General features: G+C 44.2%; 1 protein-coding gene across 6 annotated transcripts in view; it reads left to right on the plus strand.

Annotated features, from left to right (window-relative positions):
- HYCC1 (hyccin PI4KA lipid kinase complex subunit 1) overlaps nucleotides 1-19,239 on the plus strand; it is a 43,992-nt gene that overhangs the window by 19,863 nt on the left and 4,890 nt on the right. For all 6 annotated transcript variants that reach the window (XM_068152450.1, XM_068152446.1, XM_068152452.1 and 3 more), the window contains exons 2-10: nucleotides 1,746-1,825; nucleotides 2,663-2,764; nucleotides 7,192-7,371; nucleotides 9,143-9,223; nucleotides 10,089-10,204; nucleotides 10,336-10,431; nucleotides 12,066-12,182; nucleotides 12,915-13,002; nucleotides 14,429-14,588. In XM_068152450.1, coding sequence (XP_068008551.1) covers nucleotides 1,775-1,825; nucleotides 2,663-2,764; nucleotides 7,192-7,371; nucleotides 9,143-9,223; nucleotides 10,089-10,204; nucleotides 10,336-10,431; nucleotides 12,066-12,182; nucleotides 12,915-13,002; nucleotides 14,429-14,588 — 991 coding nt within the window. In that variant the 5' untranslated portion in view covers nucleotides 1,746-1,774. The remainder of the gene's footprint in view (nucleotides 1-1,745; nucleotides 1,826-2,662; nucleotides 2,765-7,191; nucleotides 7,372-9,142; nucleotides 9,224-10,088; nucleotides 10,205-10,335; nucleotides 10,432-12,065; nucleotides 12,183-12,914; nucleotides 13,003-14,428; nucleotides 14,589-19,239) is intronic.

The following is a 19,239-nucleotide window of genomic DNA, read 5'->3' on the forward strand; positions in this document are numbered from 1 at the left end:
CAGCATGCTCATGTAACAGTTTAGTATCTTAATGGTATGTTGCTCTTTTGTTCAAAATCAGTCACTCCAAAGGACAGTTGTTTTTCTTTCATGGCTTGGATGGGAGCACACTGCAATGGGTTAGGAACTGGCTGGATGGCCGAGCCCAGAGAGTGGTGGTGAATGGTGCCACATCCAGCTGGCAGCCAGTCAGTAGTGGTGTGCCCCAGGGATCAGTGCTGGGCCCTGTGCTCTTTAACATCTTGATTGATGGTCTGGATGAGGGCACTGAGTCCATCATCAGTAAATTTGCTGACGACACCAAGCTGTGGGCAGGAGTTAATCTGCTGGAGGGTAGAGAGGCTCTGCAGAGAGACCTGGACAGGCTGGACAGATGGGCAGAGTCCAACGGCATGAGACTGAACACATCCAAGTGCCGGGTTCTGCACATTGGCCACAACAACCCCATGCAGTGCTACAGGCTGGGGTCAGAGTGGCTGAGAGCAGCCAGGCAGAGAGGGACCTGGGGGTAGTGGTTGATGGTAGGCTGAACATGAGCCTGCAGTGTGCCCAGGCATCCAGGAAGGCCAATGGCATCCTGGCCTGCATCAGGAACAGTGTGGCCAGCAGGAGCAGGGAGGTCATTCTGCCTGCACTGCACTGGTTAGGCCACACCTCGAGTCCTGTGTCCAGTTCTGGGCCTCTCAGTTTAGGAAGGAGGTTGACTTGCTGGAGCGTGTCCAGAGAAGGGCAACAAAGCTGGGGAGGGGTTTGGAACACAAGCCCTATGAGGAGAGGCTGAGGGAGCTGGGGCTGCTTAGCCTGGAGAAGAGGAGACTCAGGGGTGACCTTATTGCTCTCTACAACTACCTGAAGGGAGGTTGTAAACAGGCAGAGGTTGGTCTCTTCTCCCAGGCAGCCAGCACCAGAGCAAGAGGACACAGTCTTAGGCTGCACCAGGGGAGGTTCAGTCTGGAGGTCAGGAGGAAGTTTTACACAGGGAGAGTGATTGCCCATTGGAATGGGCTGCCTGGGGAGGTGGTGGAGTCACCATCATTGGAGGTGTTCAGGAGGAGACTTGACAGGGTGCTTGGTTACATGGGTTAGTTGATTAGGTGGTGTTGGATGATAGGTTGGACGCGATGATCTTGAAGGTCTCTTCCAGCCTGGTTTATTCTATTCTATTTTCTCAAGAGGAAAGAAAAACAATCTTCCAAAGCCACTCATCATCTTCTGTGTTCAACTCTTACTTAAAGATTGTGCAGGCTGTTGCATGGGGGGGTCCATCTTCGGCTGCATGCTGAGGCAGCAGGCTTGTTGTCTGCAGTTGCCATGGTAGGGGAGGATTGAAAGGTTTTCCATTAGTCTTTATTGACCTTTTCCAAGTTAGGAATAGCAGTTGACTGGGAAAAACGGAAACTGCCATCTCTCTTCAGTAAGTCTGTACAGTTTTCTCTCAAGTTCTGTAAGCTGAAAAAGAAATTGAAATGAAGAATGTAATATTTTCTCCTTTCAAAATGCCATTTCTGCAAATTTTTGATTATTGAGCTGCCCACACAGTGCATTCTTGGGATTTATTAAGCTGCTGAATGTGAAGACTCCCATGCCTGTACTCCCAGCAGCTTCTGTAAATGAAGTAGAATAAAAATTCAAACTAATGTCAGCATGTGAAATGTGAACAAGTGCAAATAGAGCAAGATATAAAAAATATTCACAGGGACTTAGTCTTTTCATCATTCACAAACTGTGTGTGCTTATACTTTCAGGCTGAAGGTTTTGGAACAGATGTTGGAAGATGTTAGCAGTGGATACTGGGATTGTGGAGGAGTGGTTATCGGAGTTCAAGGTAATATAATCTCAGATATTTACCTAGTAGTGTCTGAAGCTGTGCTCCAGCAGCACCCAAGAGTGCTTTGATTGTTGCTTAAGGTGAAGAAGAGTAACAACTTTGGGTCTTGCTGAGATAATGTCATATATGCACATACCTGCTTTTTTTTACCCCTTGTCCTCTTTGGGGTTACATACTTCCTGATACAGAGCAGTGAAAATGTGTGTAGCAGATGAATGGTCTGGTTGATTTGAGAACAGACTAGACTTAAGACTGCTGCTGGTCTGCTTAGATGTACTAGGAATGTGTTTTCCCATCTGTATAATGGAATATGGTCTCCTTTGAAGGACTGCAGATAAGTACTGTAAGAGCTGGGAACAGTAAATTTAAATGTATGGCTTCTAAAGAGCTGTTAAAAAGATTAGATTTTTACTGTCTGTAGTACTGGCAGGAAGTCTTTGTAGTGTTGGAGAAGTGCTGCTCAGATAAACTGGAATTTGTGTTCTTTCAGAGTGATACTCTATCCTGTAATGATGTTCACTAGCTGTGTGCAGTGAGTCTTTACAAAACTTACTGAAGCATGCAACTCTTGGTTTTTATCTTTTCCCCATCCTCATTATCTTTTATATGAAACTGTCTGCACAATGATAAAGTACATTGTGTCTTCTAGCAATTTGGTTGTCCTGAAAACCCAGTGATTTCTGCAGTAAGGCTAATGTGGTGCAACAAATTTTAGTTGATAGTAAACTCTGATAAATAGTAACTTGTAATTGAGTGTTATTGTTGAACCAATTATATTTCAGTGATTAAAAACTAGTGGTTTTTTTTGTTGTTGTTACAATATTTTCGTTTCAGACACTGCCAGAGTCCTCCATATCCAGCTATGCCACAAGCTTGAAAGACAAGAATGCTTTGATTTCATCTCTTTACAAAGTAATTCAAGACCCACACAGTGAAGTGAGTATTTTTGATCTCTCCCACAAAATGACAACAGCAACAGAACACAGCAAGACCTTGTATGTTACTTAACTGTGTCTGAATAAGAGAACTGCACTAAGAGCCTCAGTCAAAATGTTTGCTGTTAATGAAAGGTTCCCATGGCAGTAATTCATAAACTTGTAGATCATGCTTGTGGGCTTCAGGATTTGGGTATAGAATTCAGCAATTTGTTAAGGATTAGAAAAGATGTTTGATAGAATTCTTTCTGTACTTCAGTATGACTTGAATGTGAATCTCTAGCTATCAGAAGCTTGTCTGTTACAACCCAAAAGAACAATGTTAGATAGGTTTGCAGTTCTTTTAAGTTGCTGCTTAGGTTTCAGGTCTTGTGTTATTGTTTTAAATGTATACATTGATATGGGAGAATGTACCCTTGCTGAAATCATAGTATTATTCAGGGTTGGAAGGGACCACAAGGATCATCTAGTTCCAACCCCCCTGCCATGGGCAGGAACACCCCACACTAGATCAGCCTGGCCAGAGCCTCATCCAGCCTGGGCTTAAACACCTCCAGGGACAGGGCCTCGATCACCTCCCTGGACAACCCATTCCAGGGCTTCACCACTCTCATGGTGAAGAACTTCCTCCTCACATCCAGCCTGAATCTCCCCACCTCCAGCTTCATTCCATTCCCCCTAGTCCTATCACCACCTGAGATCCTGAGAAGTCCTTCCCCAGCCTTCCTGTAGGCCCCCTCGGCCCAGGCTCCGAGGTGACCTAATTGTGGCCTTCCAGTATCTGAAGGGGGCCTACAGGAAGGCTGGGGAAGGAAATGATGGAGAGGGGGGAAACAAAACATATTTGGAGAGAAATGGGCAGGTTTGCTCTCTACCTGTTTGAAGAATGGCTCCATACCCCATGACTGCACTTGTTTTGAAGTGTCCCAGTGAATGCAGAACATGCCAAGCTAGTTTTAGTTGTCTTGTTAACTGTTTTGTCTCATGTGCTACCATCCAGCAAACCTCTGTGCATTCTGTTAAAATTGCCATTAGTCCTCCATTCCTTTCCTGAAAAGACCCAGCATAAGGAACCTGTCCAAAATTGGAGATGATGCCAGTAATGGTCAGAGGTCAAAGTGCTTTAAATACGTATATACATTTTTAGAGAGAATACTGGTAAAGAAACTCCCAGATTGTCCAGCAAAAGAGAAATGTAATTTTACTTTGCTGCTCAGAAAGGCATTCTGAGTCATTCCCAACTACTGAGTCAAGCCTGTCTGGGCTTCAGAATTTGTGTCAACATGTAAATTAATCTGATGAGTCTCCCTGCTGATAACCAAAATGATACTGTCGTGTGTTCTTCAATTTCTTGCTTCTTATGCCTTCACTAGGTTTCTTGGGGATCCTAGCAGAGGGTGGTCAATGCCCTGCAAATTCTGCTCAGAAGGGGTTTGGGATGATTCAATGGCAAGGGATCAAAGATTTTCTTGTTAAGGAGATTTTTTTTGAGTCAAAAGAGAAAGCCAGTGGTGACATGGAGTGTTGTGCTGCCTTGGGAGAACAGCTTTAACATCTTTATTTGGGCTATTTTCTGAGGATCTTTCACCCTATGGAAAGGAGGGCTACTTGGAGCTTTCCACAAGCAATTCTTTCAGCTTGTTGGTTTTGTTTGGTTGGCCTGGGTTATTTTGAGATCTATTTAGCTGTGTTGTGCAATGACAACTTGCTTTGCAGTCTGTCCTTTGTCTCATTTGTGTAATGTGAAGGGGAAGGACTAATGCATGAACACTACAAATACTGCTGAGATTAAAAACAGACAAACAAGTCCATCTGTATCCCTTGTGAATTGAGGTACTTCTACTAATTATCTGTACCTTGAAATTGTGATTAGTCTTGTTTAGGGGGATGGATGTGTTCCTGTACTTGAAAAGTAGCCATGTATTTGTACCTGTGACTGCATTTTCCTGCTGGTTCATACTTGGTTTTCATGGTTTGTTTTGGTTTTATTTGTTTGCTTTTCCAAAGCTGTTTATAATTTGATTTGTGTGACCAATGAAGTACTACTTTACTGCAGCAAAGAAAGACTCTCAAGTTACTTTTGAGGTTCCTGGGCCACTGATAAGAGTAGGCCACTGGTACGCAATACGAGGAGGCTCTTCACTAGATGTAAAGATTTGAAGAACTTTTGATTAACTCAAAGTCCCAACAGTAAAAAACAAAAATTAGAACATTTCTGAGGTTTGTTTCTTCAGAAGTTCAAGGTTTCTTTGCTTTCTACCAAAACAACTGTAGCTGTCCTTTTAGCTAACAGCCATGCAGGAGTTCGCATTAGGAAAGTATTTGGAGTCTCTGATACATTTGGATGAAGCTTAAAAGGAAGAGGGATGAAATTGGACAGTCTTCTCTTCCAACATTTTTTTTATCTGTTCCATTGAAATGTCTTTTGGAGCTGTTCTGGTGTAAACCAGCCACAATCATAAGTGTGCTTTGATATTAGGTTGCAGCATGTGGTGGCATTTTGAGGAAGAAAATCTGGTTTTGTACTGCTTATGCATCCCAATGTGCTGATGTAAAGCTGTCTCAAGGGAGATAACAACGTGATCATGGATACCTGTCATAGCTGTTTGTGTGCCTTTGAAAGTTCAAGCACATCACAGTGCACTGCTGCTTCATGAAAGGGAGCATCCAAATTGTAAGCTGAAGCTGGAAAGCACTTGTGCTGGCAAACTTTTCTGGAAGTATCTTTGATTTTGTGCTCTCAAAACTATTGACTAGTTTGGCTTGGCATGATTCTTTAGCCTTTGATGTAGATTTTTCAGAGATGGTATTTCCAAAGAGAAGGTGTATCATCCAGGTCTGGGCCCCTCCATTTAAGAAGGACATTGAGACACTTGAACGTGTCCAGAGAAGGGCAATGAGGCTGGGGAGAGGCCTTGAGCACAGCCCTATGAGGAGAGGCTGAGGGAGCTGGGATTGTTTAGCCTGGAGAAGAGGAGGCTCAGGGGTGACCTCATTGCTCTCTACAACTACCTGAAAGGTGGTTGTAGCTGGGCAGGGGTTGGTCTGTTCTCCCAGGCAACCAGCACCAGAACAAGGGGACACAGTCTCAAGCTGCGCCAGGGGAAGTTTAGGCTCGAGGTGAGGAGAAAGTTCTTCACTGAGAGAGTCATTCGTCATTAGAATGGGCTGCCCAGGAAGGTGGTGGAGTCCCCATCCCTGGAGGTGTTTAAGAGGGGATTGGACGTGGCACTTGGTGCCATGGTCTAGTCATGGGGTCTGTGTTGATAGGTTGGACGCAGTGATCCTCGAGGTCGTTTCCAACCTTAGTTATACTGTGATACTTGATGGTAGCACAAGAGTGCCCATTAAATCCTGACACACAGGGCGAGCTGGTTGCTTAATTATTTTGAAGCCTTTTAAAACTTGTAGCTCAATATATTACATGCAGCTCAGTGTAATACTTTCAGTTGCATTAGCTAAATGAATTTGATTGCATAATTACTCTTTAGGCTTCCCATTTCTGTATGGAACTCAGAAACGTCAGTGTGTTTGTAGAAGATTTTAATGAGTAGAAAAGTGAATTAATTCTGCTGTATACTGAAGTTATTGTAATACTTTGAATTTGAATCTTATGCAGCTCTCCTTACTTGGTGAGTAAAAGCTTCTATCAGATTGTGTACACACTCTTGGAGCTCTAGAATAGCAAGACCTTTTGTGCAGATACTGTTCCTGTATATTAGAGCTGTTGAGAGAATGGTGATGAGGTGTGATGACAATAAGTATCACTAAGGTTGGAAGAGATCTCAAAGATCATCGAATCCAACCTGTCACTACGGACCTCAGGACTAGACCATGGCACCAAGTGCCACATCCAATCCCCTCTTCAACACCTCGAGGGATGGTGACTCCACTACCTCGCTGGGCAGCACATTCCAATGACCAATGACTCTCTCAGTGAAGAACTTTCTCCTCACCTCCAGCCTAAACTTCCCCTGGTGCAGCTTGAGACTGTCCTCTTGTTCTGGTGCTGGTTGCCTGGGAGAAGAGACCAACCCCTTCCTGGCTACAACTACCTTTCAGGTAGTTGTAGAGGGCAATGAGGTCACCCCTGAGCCTCCTCTTCTCCAGGCTAAACAATCCCAGCTCCCTCAGCCTCTCCTCATAGGGCTTGTGCTCAAGGCTTCTCCCCAGCCTCGTTGCCCTTCTCTGGACATGTTCAAGTGTTTCCATGTCCTTCCTAAACTGAGGGGCCCAGAACTGGACGCAGTACTCAAGGTGCATCCTAACCAATGCAGAGTACAGGGGCGCAGTGTAGTTATATAGGTAGTTATTTCATCAGCTACTCCCTAACAGCTAAAATACAACATTTGTTTACAGTTTTCTCCACACAAAAGTTGCCATTTCCTGTGATATTTAATTAATTCACAATTGTCACTTACATTTCAGCTCCTGGAGCCAGTTTGCCATCAGCTTTTTGAGTTCTATCGCAGTGGGGAGAAGCAGTTGCTACGGTTTACCCTGCAGTTTCTACCAGAATTGATGTGGTGCTACCTTGCTGTCTCAGCCAGCAGAGATTTGCAGAGCAGTGGATGCATAGAGGCTCTTCTCCTAGGAGTTTACAACTTGGTTTGTATTCACAAATACTAATTACTCAGGCCTAAAAATACTAGTGTGCTTTTGGGGGATGCTATAGAGTATCTTGCTGGGAAATAGTGAATAATTTTGTTTCAGAGTAGAAGTCAAGTGATTGAGTATCTCAAAATTGAGTCTTCCAGTTGGTGTCCTTGTCAGAAATCTGCAAAATGAACTTCTAGTCTTTTATTTTGCTGAATATTTTCTCTGCTCTTCTTGTGGTTCCTGGAAAGTGTTAACGTAAGAATGTCTGAAGAACTCACAAAAGTCCTTAGTGGTATCTTTTTGTTGTTACTTGGTTGTTGGTATGGTGATGAAACTTCCATTCTGTTGGGAGACACTGAAGTCTGCCAGCATACTGCTGTGGTGGTATCTTGCAGGAAGGTAGCTTGTCTAAAGCTTTGCATCACCCTGGCCTGTATCAGGAATAGTGTGGCCAGCAGGAGTAGGGAAGTCATTCTGCCGCTGTACTCAGTACTGGTTAGAACACACCTTGAGTACTGTGTCCAGCTCTGGGCCCCTCAGTTTAGGAAAGATTTTGAGTTGCTGGAACGTTTCCAGAGACAGGCAACAAAGCTGGGGAGGGGTTTGGAGTACAAGCCCTGTAAGGAGAGGCTGAGGGAGCTGAGGTTGCTTAGCCTGGAGAGAAGGATGCTCAGGGGAGACCTTATTGCTGTCTACAACTACCTGAAGGGAGGTTGTAGGCAGGTGGGGGTTGGTCTCTTCTCCCAGGCAACCAGCACCAGAATGAGAGGACACAGTCTCAAGCTGCACCAGGGGAGGTTTAGGCTGGATGTTTGGATGAAATCCTTCACAGAAAGAGTGATTGGCCATTGGAATGGGCTCCCTGCGGAGGTGGTGGAGTCACCATCACTGGAGGTGGTTAAAAAGAAACTGGATGGGGTGCTTGGTGCCATGGTTTAGTTGATTGGATAGTGCTGGATGATAGGTTGGACTCTATCTCAAAGGTCTTTTCCAACCTGGTTAATTCTATTCTATCAATGCTTCTTTTAACTCTCTCTGTAAGTCTGGAATTATAAGACTTGGGCTTTTGCAAATGCTGTGATGTCTGCTGCTTTCAAGCCATAAGAGGCTGCAGTCACTCCAGAGCTATAATGTTTCCAACAGAAATTACTTGTAGAGCCATTACTGGGTGGGTCAGTAGGTTTCGAAACAGAATTACTGAGCATAGTATCAGTCAGGGTTGGAAGGGACCACAAGGATCATCTAGTTCCAACCCCCCTGCCATGGGCAGGGACACCCCACACTAGATCAGGCTGGCCAGAGCCTCATCCAGCCTGGGCTTAAACACCTCCAGGGACGGGGCCTTAACCACCTCCCTGGACAACCCATTCCAGGGCTTCACCACTCTCATGGTGAAGAACTTCCTCCTCACGTCCAGCCTGAATCTCCCCACCTCCAGCTTGAGCCTTCACAGTTAGCAAGTAGTGTATAATTAACAAAAAAAAATATAACACTGTTTAAATATATTGAGAGTTCTGGTTAATGCTCTGAAGGTGGACTATGTATGCAAATGCATGTGAGCTTTTTCAAGTCACTTGAATAGCTTTCAGAAACAAAGCAATGCGCCGTGATGGAGAACAAATTCAGAGATAATTTTTAAGTGGTAGCTTTGATTGGTTACAGAATCCATAACTGCCATGATAATCTGTTAGCTGTCTTTATTTATCTCCACCCAGCATTTGAATTGACTCTGTGGGTTTCCTGGTACAGTGTAACTGTCAGTGTCTTCTGTCGTTCTCAGGAAATAGTTGATGAAGAGGGACATAGCAAAGTGCTGAGTTTCACAATTCCATCTTTGTCCAAACCTTCAGTCTATCATGAAGTAAGTGCTATCTGCAACACCAAGTTGTTACTGATCAAGAAAGGCAGCATGCTTTGGGGGCCCTTTGCTCGTTGTTAGGAGTAAAAGTGAGAAGAAGTGCTGCATGATGACATAGGAACATAACTGCTTGAAAGAGCCCGGTGCAGAGCTGCAAAGATGATTAAAGGAGTGGAACATCTGCCTTAATGAGGAAAGGCTGAAGGAGCTGGGTCTCTAGCTTGGAGAGGAGGAGGTTGAGACGTGAACTTGTTAATGTTTATAAATATATGTAGGGTGAGTGTCAGGATGATGAAGCCAGGCTCTTGTTGGTGATGTCCAATGACCAGGGGTCATGGGTGCTAGCTGAAGCATAGGTGGTTCTGTGTGAATGGAAGGAAAAACTTTTTTGACAGAGCCTGGGAGCAGGCTCTCCAGAGAGGTTGTGCAGTCTCCTTCACTGGAGACATTCAAAACCTGCCTGGATGCATTCCTGTGTGACCTGCTCTAGGTGATCCTGCTCTTGCAGGGGGCTTGGACTGGGTGATCTTTTGATTTCCCTTCCAACCCCTAATGCTCTGTGATATTTCTTAGTCTTTTGAGTATTGTTGTCTGGTTTTAGAGGCCTCTTCAAAGCTGAGTAGTCATAACTTCATTACTCCATGCACCAGCTATGGATTTGGGTGTTTGGTTTTTCTTCTCTATTCTAAAGCCATATGTCTTACCTAGAGTAAAATAACTTCTCAAATCTAGGACAGCTGGCAGTCAGAGAGCCTTCAGCACATTGAAAATTTACATACAAATATGCTGATCATTGTCTGTTTTCACTTGCATTGATGGTAGCAAGACTTCAGGGGGGACTTCTTTTGAGTGCTTGTTTTTCCTTTAGCCTTCCAGCATTGGCTCCATGGCTCTCACTGAGGGAGCTTTATCGCAGCACGGTTTGTCCAGAGTCGTGTACAGTGGACCACATCCTCAGAGGGAGATGTTAACAGCACAGAACAGGTGAAGTGCTCTGATAGGATTCTGCTTGAGAATCACTAATGAATCTTAGCTTATTGCTCTTTTTTTTTTTGTTTGGCTTTCCTCAAAAATCAAACTGGTAATGCAATTCTAATGTGTCTTTTAAACCCCAGGTTTGAAGTGCTGACTTTCCTTCTGCTCTGTTACAACGCTGCCTTAACCTACATGCCTGCGGTTTCTCTGCAGTCCTTGTGTCAGATCTGTTCAAGGTAATTTCTGTAGGTTGAGGACAATTAATGGCATTTTCAACTTGAAATGCAATCAGTTTGAACTAATGGGATGTCATTCAACAAGTCCAAGTGCCCAGGTGCTGCACTTTGGCCAAGGCAACCCCATGCACAGCTACAGGCTGGGGTCAGAGTGGCTGGAGAGCGGCCAAACAGAGAGGGACCTGGGGGTGCTGATTGACAGCCACCTAAACATGAGCCAGCAGTGTGCCCAGGTGGCCGAGAGGGCCAATGGCATCCTGGCCTGCATTAGGAATAGTGTGGCCAGCAGGAGCAGGGAAGTCATTGTGCCCCTGTACTCTGCTTTGGTTAGGCCGCACCTTGAGTGCTGTGTCCAGTTCTGGGCCCCTCAGTTTAGGAAGGATATTGAGACACTTGAACGTGTCCAGAGAAGGGCAACAAGGCTGGGGAGAGGCCTTGAGCACAAGCCCTATGAGGAGAGGCTGAGGGAGCTGGGATTGTTTAGCCTGGAGAAGAGGAGGCTCAGGGGTGACCTCATTGCTCTCTACAACTACCTGAAAGATGGTTGTAGCCAGGAGGGGGTTGGTCTCTTCTCCCAGGCAACCAGCACCAGAACAAGGGGACACAGTCTCAAGCTGTGCCAGGGGAAGCTTAGGCTGGAGGTGAGGAGAAAGTTCTTGACCGAGAGAGTCATTGGTCATTGGAATGGGCTGCCTGGGGAGGAGGTGGAGTCACCACCCCTTGAGGTGTTCAAGAGGAGATTGGACGTGGCACTTGGTGCCATGGTCTAGTCATGAGGTCTGTGGTGACAGGTTGGACTCGGTGATCCTCGAGGTCATTTCCAACCTTAGCGATACTGTACTGTGAAAAAAAAAAAATCCCCACACAACCAAAAACCCCCTCATGTTCCCATAAGGTGTGTTGGGTGGGAGGTGTTTAAGTGAAATCAGAGCATTTATAGCTGAATTCTTTGCTTTTAAAGTATTTCTCCTGTAACCTTGTATTGAGATCTCCAAATAGGGAAGCAATGATTTGGCTTATATGCAGTGCTGTTGAGTGGAGAAGTGAGATCCAGGGGACTTGATTTGTAATCAAAGTCGTTGGTTAGGTGTGTTAACTAAATGAAATTGGAAGTGTCTTCTAAAAATCTTGGTAAATTTTGCATTTGCAAATATATTTGGATCTTGTGCAAGTTGAAACTTTCTTGAAACTACAGTAGATGTTGAGACTAGAAACACATCCATTCTTTCAAGCCTCTGTCTTCATATGAGAGGTTCTCCAGTGCTCTTAATAGTTGTCAAGCTGCTTTATTTCCTTCAATATCATGAACTTGTTTTGTTATTTGATTATTTGTTGTTGTCTGTTCTGCAGCAAGTGTGTGGCTTCAGAAAGGCTTTTACTGGCAGTTTTCTTTCATGTTGCAACTGTAGTATAAATATACCAGGAGTGTCTGGGGTGTCTCTGTCGTGAAGGATTTGAACTGCCGGTAGAGGGCACAACCTGCTTCCACAATGAGATAGTCTCTGCTTCAGCACAGGAGTGCTGATGGATACCCTGCTGTGGGGGCTGTCGTGGTTGAGATGCATGCTAACCACCCAGCTTTGTGCAAGGTGGTTCTGCATTACTTGCTAATGCCAAATGCTTAATTTCTTTAGGATTTGTGTCTGTGGATATCCCCGCCAACAAGTGAGAAAGTACAAGGGAGTCAACAGCAGGATTCCAGTGTCATCTGAATTCATGGTGCAAATGCTAACAGGGATTTATTATGCCTTGTAAGTTCTGATTTTTTTTTGGTGTGTTTGTTTTTAATGTGCATTCAAACCAAAAAATGTCAGCTTAATGTCTACACTCATTTAGAGGTGCTGTCTTTAAAGCATTTTATCTTCTAACAGACAAATAGCATGTTTAGCAATAAGGCCATCAGGAAGAAGACATAGCTTTCCAACCAACCAAATTACCTCTTGCTGGGGAAAGGGGGCTAGAGCAGCACTTGCTAGGTATGACTGCTGATGTGGAAAAAAGCCTTTTGGAAAAGGAGCCCAGCCCCTTTTCAATTGTCTGCATTTTTGCATGCTTAGTTTTGACATCAAAACTAAGTCTAGTTAAGGAATAAAGGTCATATTTTTTCCTCTGAAATGCTGGTGTCATCTCCCCTTTGATACTCACATTGATGTGTGAAGCTTTCTTACTAAGTGTAGTGACTAGAGACTAGTAGCACAGGAGTACTCAAAAGGTGGAGTAATATTAAAGCAGCCCTACTAAAATTTCAGACTATTTCATGGCTAGCTAATCAATAACTATTTATATCACTTTTGAACTCCTCAGGGTGGCCAATGAAAGCTGTGTCCTACTTCAGGACAAATTCTCTAAACAGCAGGCTTGCCAGTAATGAACACAAGTAGTTTAGCTCCTCTAAACTGAGATCTCAAGGGACACTTAGGTCTGTGACCAAGAAGGTTAATTTGTTGTTATAGATAACTTACTTAATATATTTACCTTTGTAGTTATAATGGAGAATGGGATCTGGCTCGTAAAGCTATGGATGACATTTTGTATAGAGCACAGCTGGAGCTATATCCAGAACCTCTGCTGGTAGGTACTGTGTTTCAGCATTTTTAAAGTAGAATTGTCAGTCTAGGAAATCCTTCCTGTGAACATATATGATGCAACATCACACCAGGAGCCTAAAGCCCATGAGGTCTTACATGGCTCTGCACATGTGAATAGCTAGATGTGTAAGTATGTGCAGAGAGGTACAGGTATTTTCAGTATACTTACTTAGTTTGTTATCTTCTCTAGGAAATAAACAAACTACTTTCAGTAGCAGTCTTCAAAGATGGAGAGCAGTGACAAGTGGTGTACCTCAGGGATCCATACTAGGACCTGTGCTGTAGACAGTGGATTGAGTGCACCATCAGCAAGTTTGCAGGTGACACCAAGCTGAGTGGTGCTGTGGATAGACCTAAGGGACAGGATGGCATCCAGAGGGACCTGGAGAGGTGGGCCCAGGTGAACCTCATGAGGTTCAACAAGAGCAAGGGCAGGGTTCTGCACCTGGGCCAGAACAATTCTTGCTATTGATACAGACTGGGGGATAAGGTGATAGAAAGTAGCCCTGTGGAAAAGGGCTTGGGGGTGCTGATGGATGAGAAGCTGGACATGAGCAGGCGGTGTGTGCTTGCAGCCCAGAAGGCATCCTGGGCTGCATCAAAAGAAGCATGGCCAGCAGGCCCAGAGAGGTGATTCTGCCAATTTGCTCTGCCGAGACCTCACCTGGAGTACTGCATCCAGCTCTAGAGCTCTCAATACAGGCAGGACATGGACCTGATGGAGCAGGTCCAGAGGGCCATGAAAATGATCAGGAAGTTGGAGTACCTCTGTTACAAGGACAAGCTGAGGGAGCTGAGGTTGTCCAGCCTGGAGAAGGCTCTGGGGACACCTAATAATGATCTTCCAGTACCTGAAGAGGACCTACAAGAAGGATGGAGAGAGACTGTTTACAAAGGCCTGTGGTGATAGGACAAGGAGCAATGGTTTCAAACTAAAGAAGAGCAGATTCAGTTTGAATGTTAAGAACAAGTTCTTTACCATGAGAGTAGTAGAACCCTGGAACAGGTTGCCCAGAGAGGTGGTTGGGGCCCCATCTCTGGGGATGTTCAAGGTGATGTTTGACAGGGCTCTGTTGAAGATGTCCCTGCATACTGCAGAAGGGGTTGGACTAGATGGCCTTTGGAGGTCCCTTCCAACCGAGACTATTCTGGGAGTCTAAGTCTTGAAGGTTTAGGTGGTAGTGCAGAAGCACTCTGAAGTAATAGCCACAACTTTAAGCAAGTGTTACTTCTGGGAGGTGATTGCAACCAGCATTCTTTATAACCTCTGCAGAAAGCTAGGGTGCTTTTTGACCTTAAACTGAAATTGTCCACAGTGTTCTCCTTGGAGTAACAAAAATCCCCTGACAGGATTCTTCTGAAATTTTGATCTTCCTGCTAAGAACCTAACTACACTTTTTCTGTTGTAGGTTGCTAATGCAATAAAAGCCTCACTGCCTCAGGGTGCCATGAAATCTAGTAAAGAAGGTACAAGGTGCATTCAGGTTGAAATTACACCCACTTCATCCAGAATATCGAGAAATGCTGTGACTAGCATGTCTATCCGAGGGCACAGATGGAAAAGGCATGGTAAGGAACACACATTTAGCAGCGAATTCTCAACTTATGCACATGTTGAAATTGATATGGAGGGTCTTGGTATTGCACATCTTCACTGCCAGTAAGCAAGCAACGGTCTGGAGTTGATTTTCTTGACCAGTGAAGGGAGTCTCAGTGCAGTTCAGATGAGGTATGTTTTTTATTTCCATAATCATAGTCATGGAATGGTTTAGAAGAGACTTTAAAGATAATCTAGTTCCAATCCCCCTCCTGTGGGCAGGGACACCTTCCACTAAACCAGGTTGTTCAAAGCCCTATCCAACCTGGCCTTGAACACTTCCAGTAAGAGGACAGCCATAGCTTCTCTGGGCAGCCTGTCCCAGTGCCTCACCAACTTGACTGTGAAGAACTTCTTTGTTGCCTCTAGTCTAAATCTACACTCAGCTTAAAACTGTCACCCTTTGGATTTTCATTTCACCCCTGTGTAAAAAGTCCTCCTTCAGCTGTCTGGTATGCTCCCATTAGGTACTGGAAGGCTGTAGTAAGGTCTCCCAGGAGCTTCCTCTTCTTCAGGCTGAACACACTAACTCTCTCAGCCTGTTGAAAGAGTTTAACAAAAACCAACCAAGAAAACACCACACAGACCCTCTTTTGGTACAAGGGAGCTGTGCAAAGTTACTGATTCCTTAAAGAGAATGATGTTCCTGTTTTCTTCTGAAAAGTAGTTTATAGTACCTGAAGCAAAGCAAGCTCTTAACAACTTTATCACAAACCCTTATCTCTTTAATTTCTTAAATAAAATTTGGATTGAAGAGTAGAGAAATGACTATGCTTTGGTTTGTGGCTTAACCCCAGCTGGTAAGTAAGAACCACACAGTCACTTACTTCCTCATGGTGGGATGGGGGAGAGGATTGGATAAGTAAAAGTACAAGAAAACCTGTGGGTTGAGATAAAACAATTTCATAGGTAAGGCAAAAGCTGCCCATGCAAAGAATTAATTCACTTACTCCCCACGGGGCAGGCAGGCTTGGGGCTTCATCGTGTGTAAGAGTTATTTGGGAAGACAAACACCATGACTCTGAATGTCCTCCTTTCCTCCTCCTTCCCACAGCTTTATGTGCTAAGCAAGATATCAAATGGTATGGAATATCCTTGTGGTTAGTTGGGGCCAGCTGTCCTGGCTGTGTCCCGTTCCAGCTTGTGTATCTCTGCCTACTAGCTGGAGGGGCAGTGTGGGAAGCAGAAAGGGTCTTGGCTCTGTGTAAGCAGAATAGTTAAGCCCCCCTGTGCTATCAACACCGTTTTTAGTACAAATCCAGAGCATAGCCCTATGCCAGCCACTATAAAGAAAATTAACTCTATCTCAGCCAAACCCAGCACATTTGGACAAATTAATATATAAAGGCTTCCATTAAGTAGAACACAGATCTGGGCTGAGAGATAATGAAAATGGTGCTCAATCCAGTGCAAAAGGAGAAACATTTTATTCCATTTCTTCTATTGCCTTCAGATCAGGAAAGAGCCACTGGACCAGCAAGGAAAACTGGCAATGACTTGCTCTGCTGGACTTCTAGTCCTGATGCCAGGCTAAGCCAGTGACTGTAGATGAGGATGCTCTTTCAATAGGTTCCATAAAGATTGTGTAGTGTTGTAAAAATGTCTGTGTGATGTGTACTGTTTGAGCTTTTGTAGTATGTGGACAGTTCGGTTAGAAAAAACATTGCCACTTTACTTGGCACAGAGGAGCAAGAGGTAATTCAGGTGAGTATGGAGAAAATTATTTATCAATATGCTAGTAGAAGATGTTTTTAAAATAAAAACAGACCCTTCTGAGCAGTCACAGTACACATTGGGGGTAGCAGTACACATTGGGGGTAACAGTACACATTGGGGGTAGCAGTACCAACAGTAAGCTGCTAGAGGGGCACGAGGGGTAGAAAAAGGTAAAATCACCTAACTTCTTTTCCATTGGTAGAAAACTGATTAAAATTGTCAGGTAAAAGTGAGGAGCAAATTATTGGTGTCTTTAACCTGAGTGAGGTCCAGTCACATGTCACTGCTGGACTTGGCAATTTTCAATCACTAGCTATTTGTGTCAAATAAAGTTATTCCTGGCAGTTCCATTTCCAGCTAAGATGTGTGGGCTTTATGTATTAAAACAACAACTCTATTGACTGTAAAAGTTTTTCAGATATCAGATCTTGCTGGGCTTTGCTAGGACTCTAGTTAAGCTTTCAAAAAAGGTCAGCCTAACATTTAATCTTCTTGTAATACTCAACCCTCTGACTTGTCCATTAGAGCTGTTACTTAAGAGTTTTAAAAATCAGATTACAGTTGTGTATTTGGACTTCTGAGATACTTTATAGATACTAAAGGTGAAGGTTACTTGCAAAATGGACCCATCTAGTCATAAATGGATAGTGTTTGTAGAGTCAGTTGATACTAGGTACCACTTGTATAGCACTTTAATGCTATTGAATTGGACTGCCTATAAATCATGTAGCTTAAAAAAGAGAAGCATTAGCTCCACTACCTAGCATTAATTTTGTGTGTGTAGTGTTCATGTTATAAAAACAAGCCTTAAGTGGCATCTCCATTTCCATTCACAGATAGAGGAAAACCCCAAAAAACCATAGCATGTGTAAGGGACATAAACACCTGAAGGAATGGTTATCTGTAGAAGCTAGGGAAAAAATGGAGCCCTAGCAATGCTTTTCCTCACTAATCTAAAGTCTGCCCTACAAAAGGGTTACTAGGGAAAAACTTCTGCTTGTACAGGTGGTGCATGTAAGAGAAATGGAGCAGATTGAGTAAGAGCTAGGCAGATGTTGGCAAGTATCACAGTAACAAAGATGTTAACTAGAGAAGCATGACAGAGTGTATTTCTTTTCCCCATTGCAGAAACTGACTTTAGTGTAGTACAGAAGGTTTGAAATGCTAACATTGTTGTGCAGGAAATGCAGCTGGAGCTTGTGGCTAAAATGGAATTACAATTCCAAGGGGCAGTTTGCCTGTGCAGTCTGAGGTAAATGATTTGGGCAGCCATAATTATAAGGCAGGATATGATTGAAATGTACCTTGAATTAATTCTTAGCTGCCTAGTAATTATGGAAGTATATTATCAAGGTTGGTGGCACTACTCAAAGCAGTCAGACATGTGACTTCAAATGTTTTTTCCTTCATCTGCAATGGGCATATTTATATTAACTTTCAAACTGATATTATTACTCAGTTTTGCCTCTACACTGTTTAGCAGCATCCCTTGTTTTCTTCTTTGCTGCTTTGACCTATGCTCTGAGTATTAATACCTTTTTCAAAGGGTAGATCCTGAAAGCTGACAGTCTTGAAGCAGTATTGGCTTTACTACAAAGCTGAAGGTTTGTTTCAGGTGTCCTTAAAAGCTCTTAGACAATGGTGTCCATCTCTGCCAGAATAACCTTCTATCTCTGAGGCTTTTTTATCATCATGGCAGGTGCAGACAGCACAAGTGCTAGTGAAAAGCCCAGTGCTGTAGCCCACGTGACCTGAAAGTACACTGTACCTCCACAAAAGCCCTGAGTGCTGGGACAGGGGAAGGAGAGGATGTTCTACAGCTAAAAAACTTCAGAGCTGCTGCTGTGAAAAGTCACCTCAGCATAAATTCCTGGGTTTGGACTTCATACTGTCAGTTAAACATCTGTACTGCCAACTTCTGTCATGTGCAGTAGCAAACTGGCAGTGTGGTCTGGGTGGTACATAATCCTCAGGTCTGAAAGAGTTATGGGTAAAAAGCACATGGATTCAGTTGAGCTTTATTCCAAGTTGTGCTTTTAGTGCATTTTTGGTCTTGGGGAAGTGTGGCTGGAAAGCTCTCTGGGGGTTCTAATTGACAAGCAGCTGAATGTGAACAAGCAGAGTGGCCAAGAAAGCCAATGGCATCCTGGCTTGGGTTAGAAATGCTGTGTCCAGCAGGAGTAGGGAGGTGATTTTCCCCTTGTACTCAGCTCTGGTGAGGCCACACCTTGAGTATTGTGTCCAGTTTTGGGCACCTCAGTACAAGAGAGATGTGCAGGTGCTGGAGCCAGTGCAGAGGAGTGCAACAAAGCTAGGGAAGGGCCTGGACAAGAAATCTTATGAAGAGCAACTGAAGGAGCAGGGACTGTTCAGTTTGAAAAAAGAGGAGGCTGAGGGTAGACCTCATCACTCTCTACAACTACCTGAAAGGATGTTGTGGAGAGGCTGGTGCTGGTCTCTTCTCACAATTAGTGATAGAACAAGAGGGAATGGCCTCAAGCTGCAGCAGGGTAGGTTTAGACTGGACACTGGGAAAAACTTTTTCAGGGAAAGAGTGGTCAGGCATTGAATGTGCTGCCCAGGGGGGTGGCTGAGTCCCCAAGCCTGGATGTTCAAACGTTTAGCTGTGGTGCTTGGGGATATGGTTCAGCGGTGAACCTTGTAGAGTAGGGTTATCGATTGGACTTGGTGATCCTGAGGGTCTTTTCCAACCTGCAGGTTTCTCTGATTCTGTGATGCTCAAGATGGTAGCCATAGTGTTTGCATATAGTTTACCTATATAACAGGTAGAATATAGAACTGTATAGCCAATAGTGCAGTCCTTGCTGCTCTTTGCTTGTATTCCCATGGTGTACATCTTCATGCACCATGTGCTGTGACTGTCTGTAACTGATGGCTTCTCTCGGT

This window comes from Melanerpes formicivorus, unplaced genomic scaffold, assembly GCF_026170545.1.
Source record: "Melanerpes formicivorus ecotype bairdi unplaced genomic scaffold, bMelFor1.0.p_v2 SCAF_23, whole genome shotgun sequence".
Taxonomy (NCBI): domain Eukaryota; kingdom Metazoa; phylum Chordata; class Aves; order Piciformes; family Picidae; genus Melanerpes; species Melanerpes formicivorus.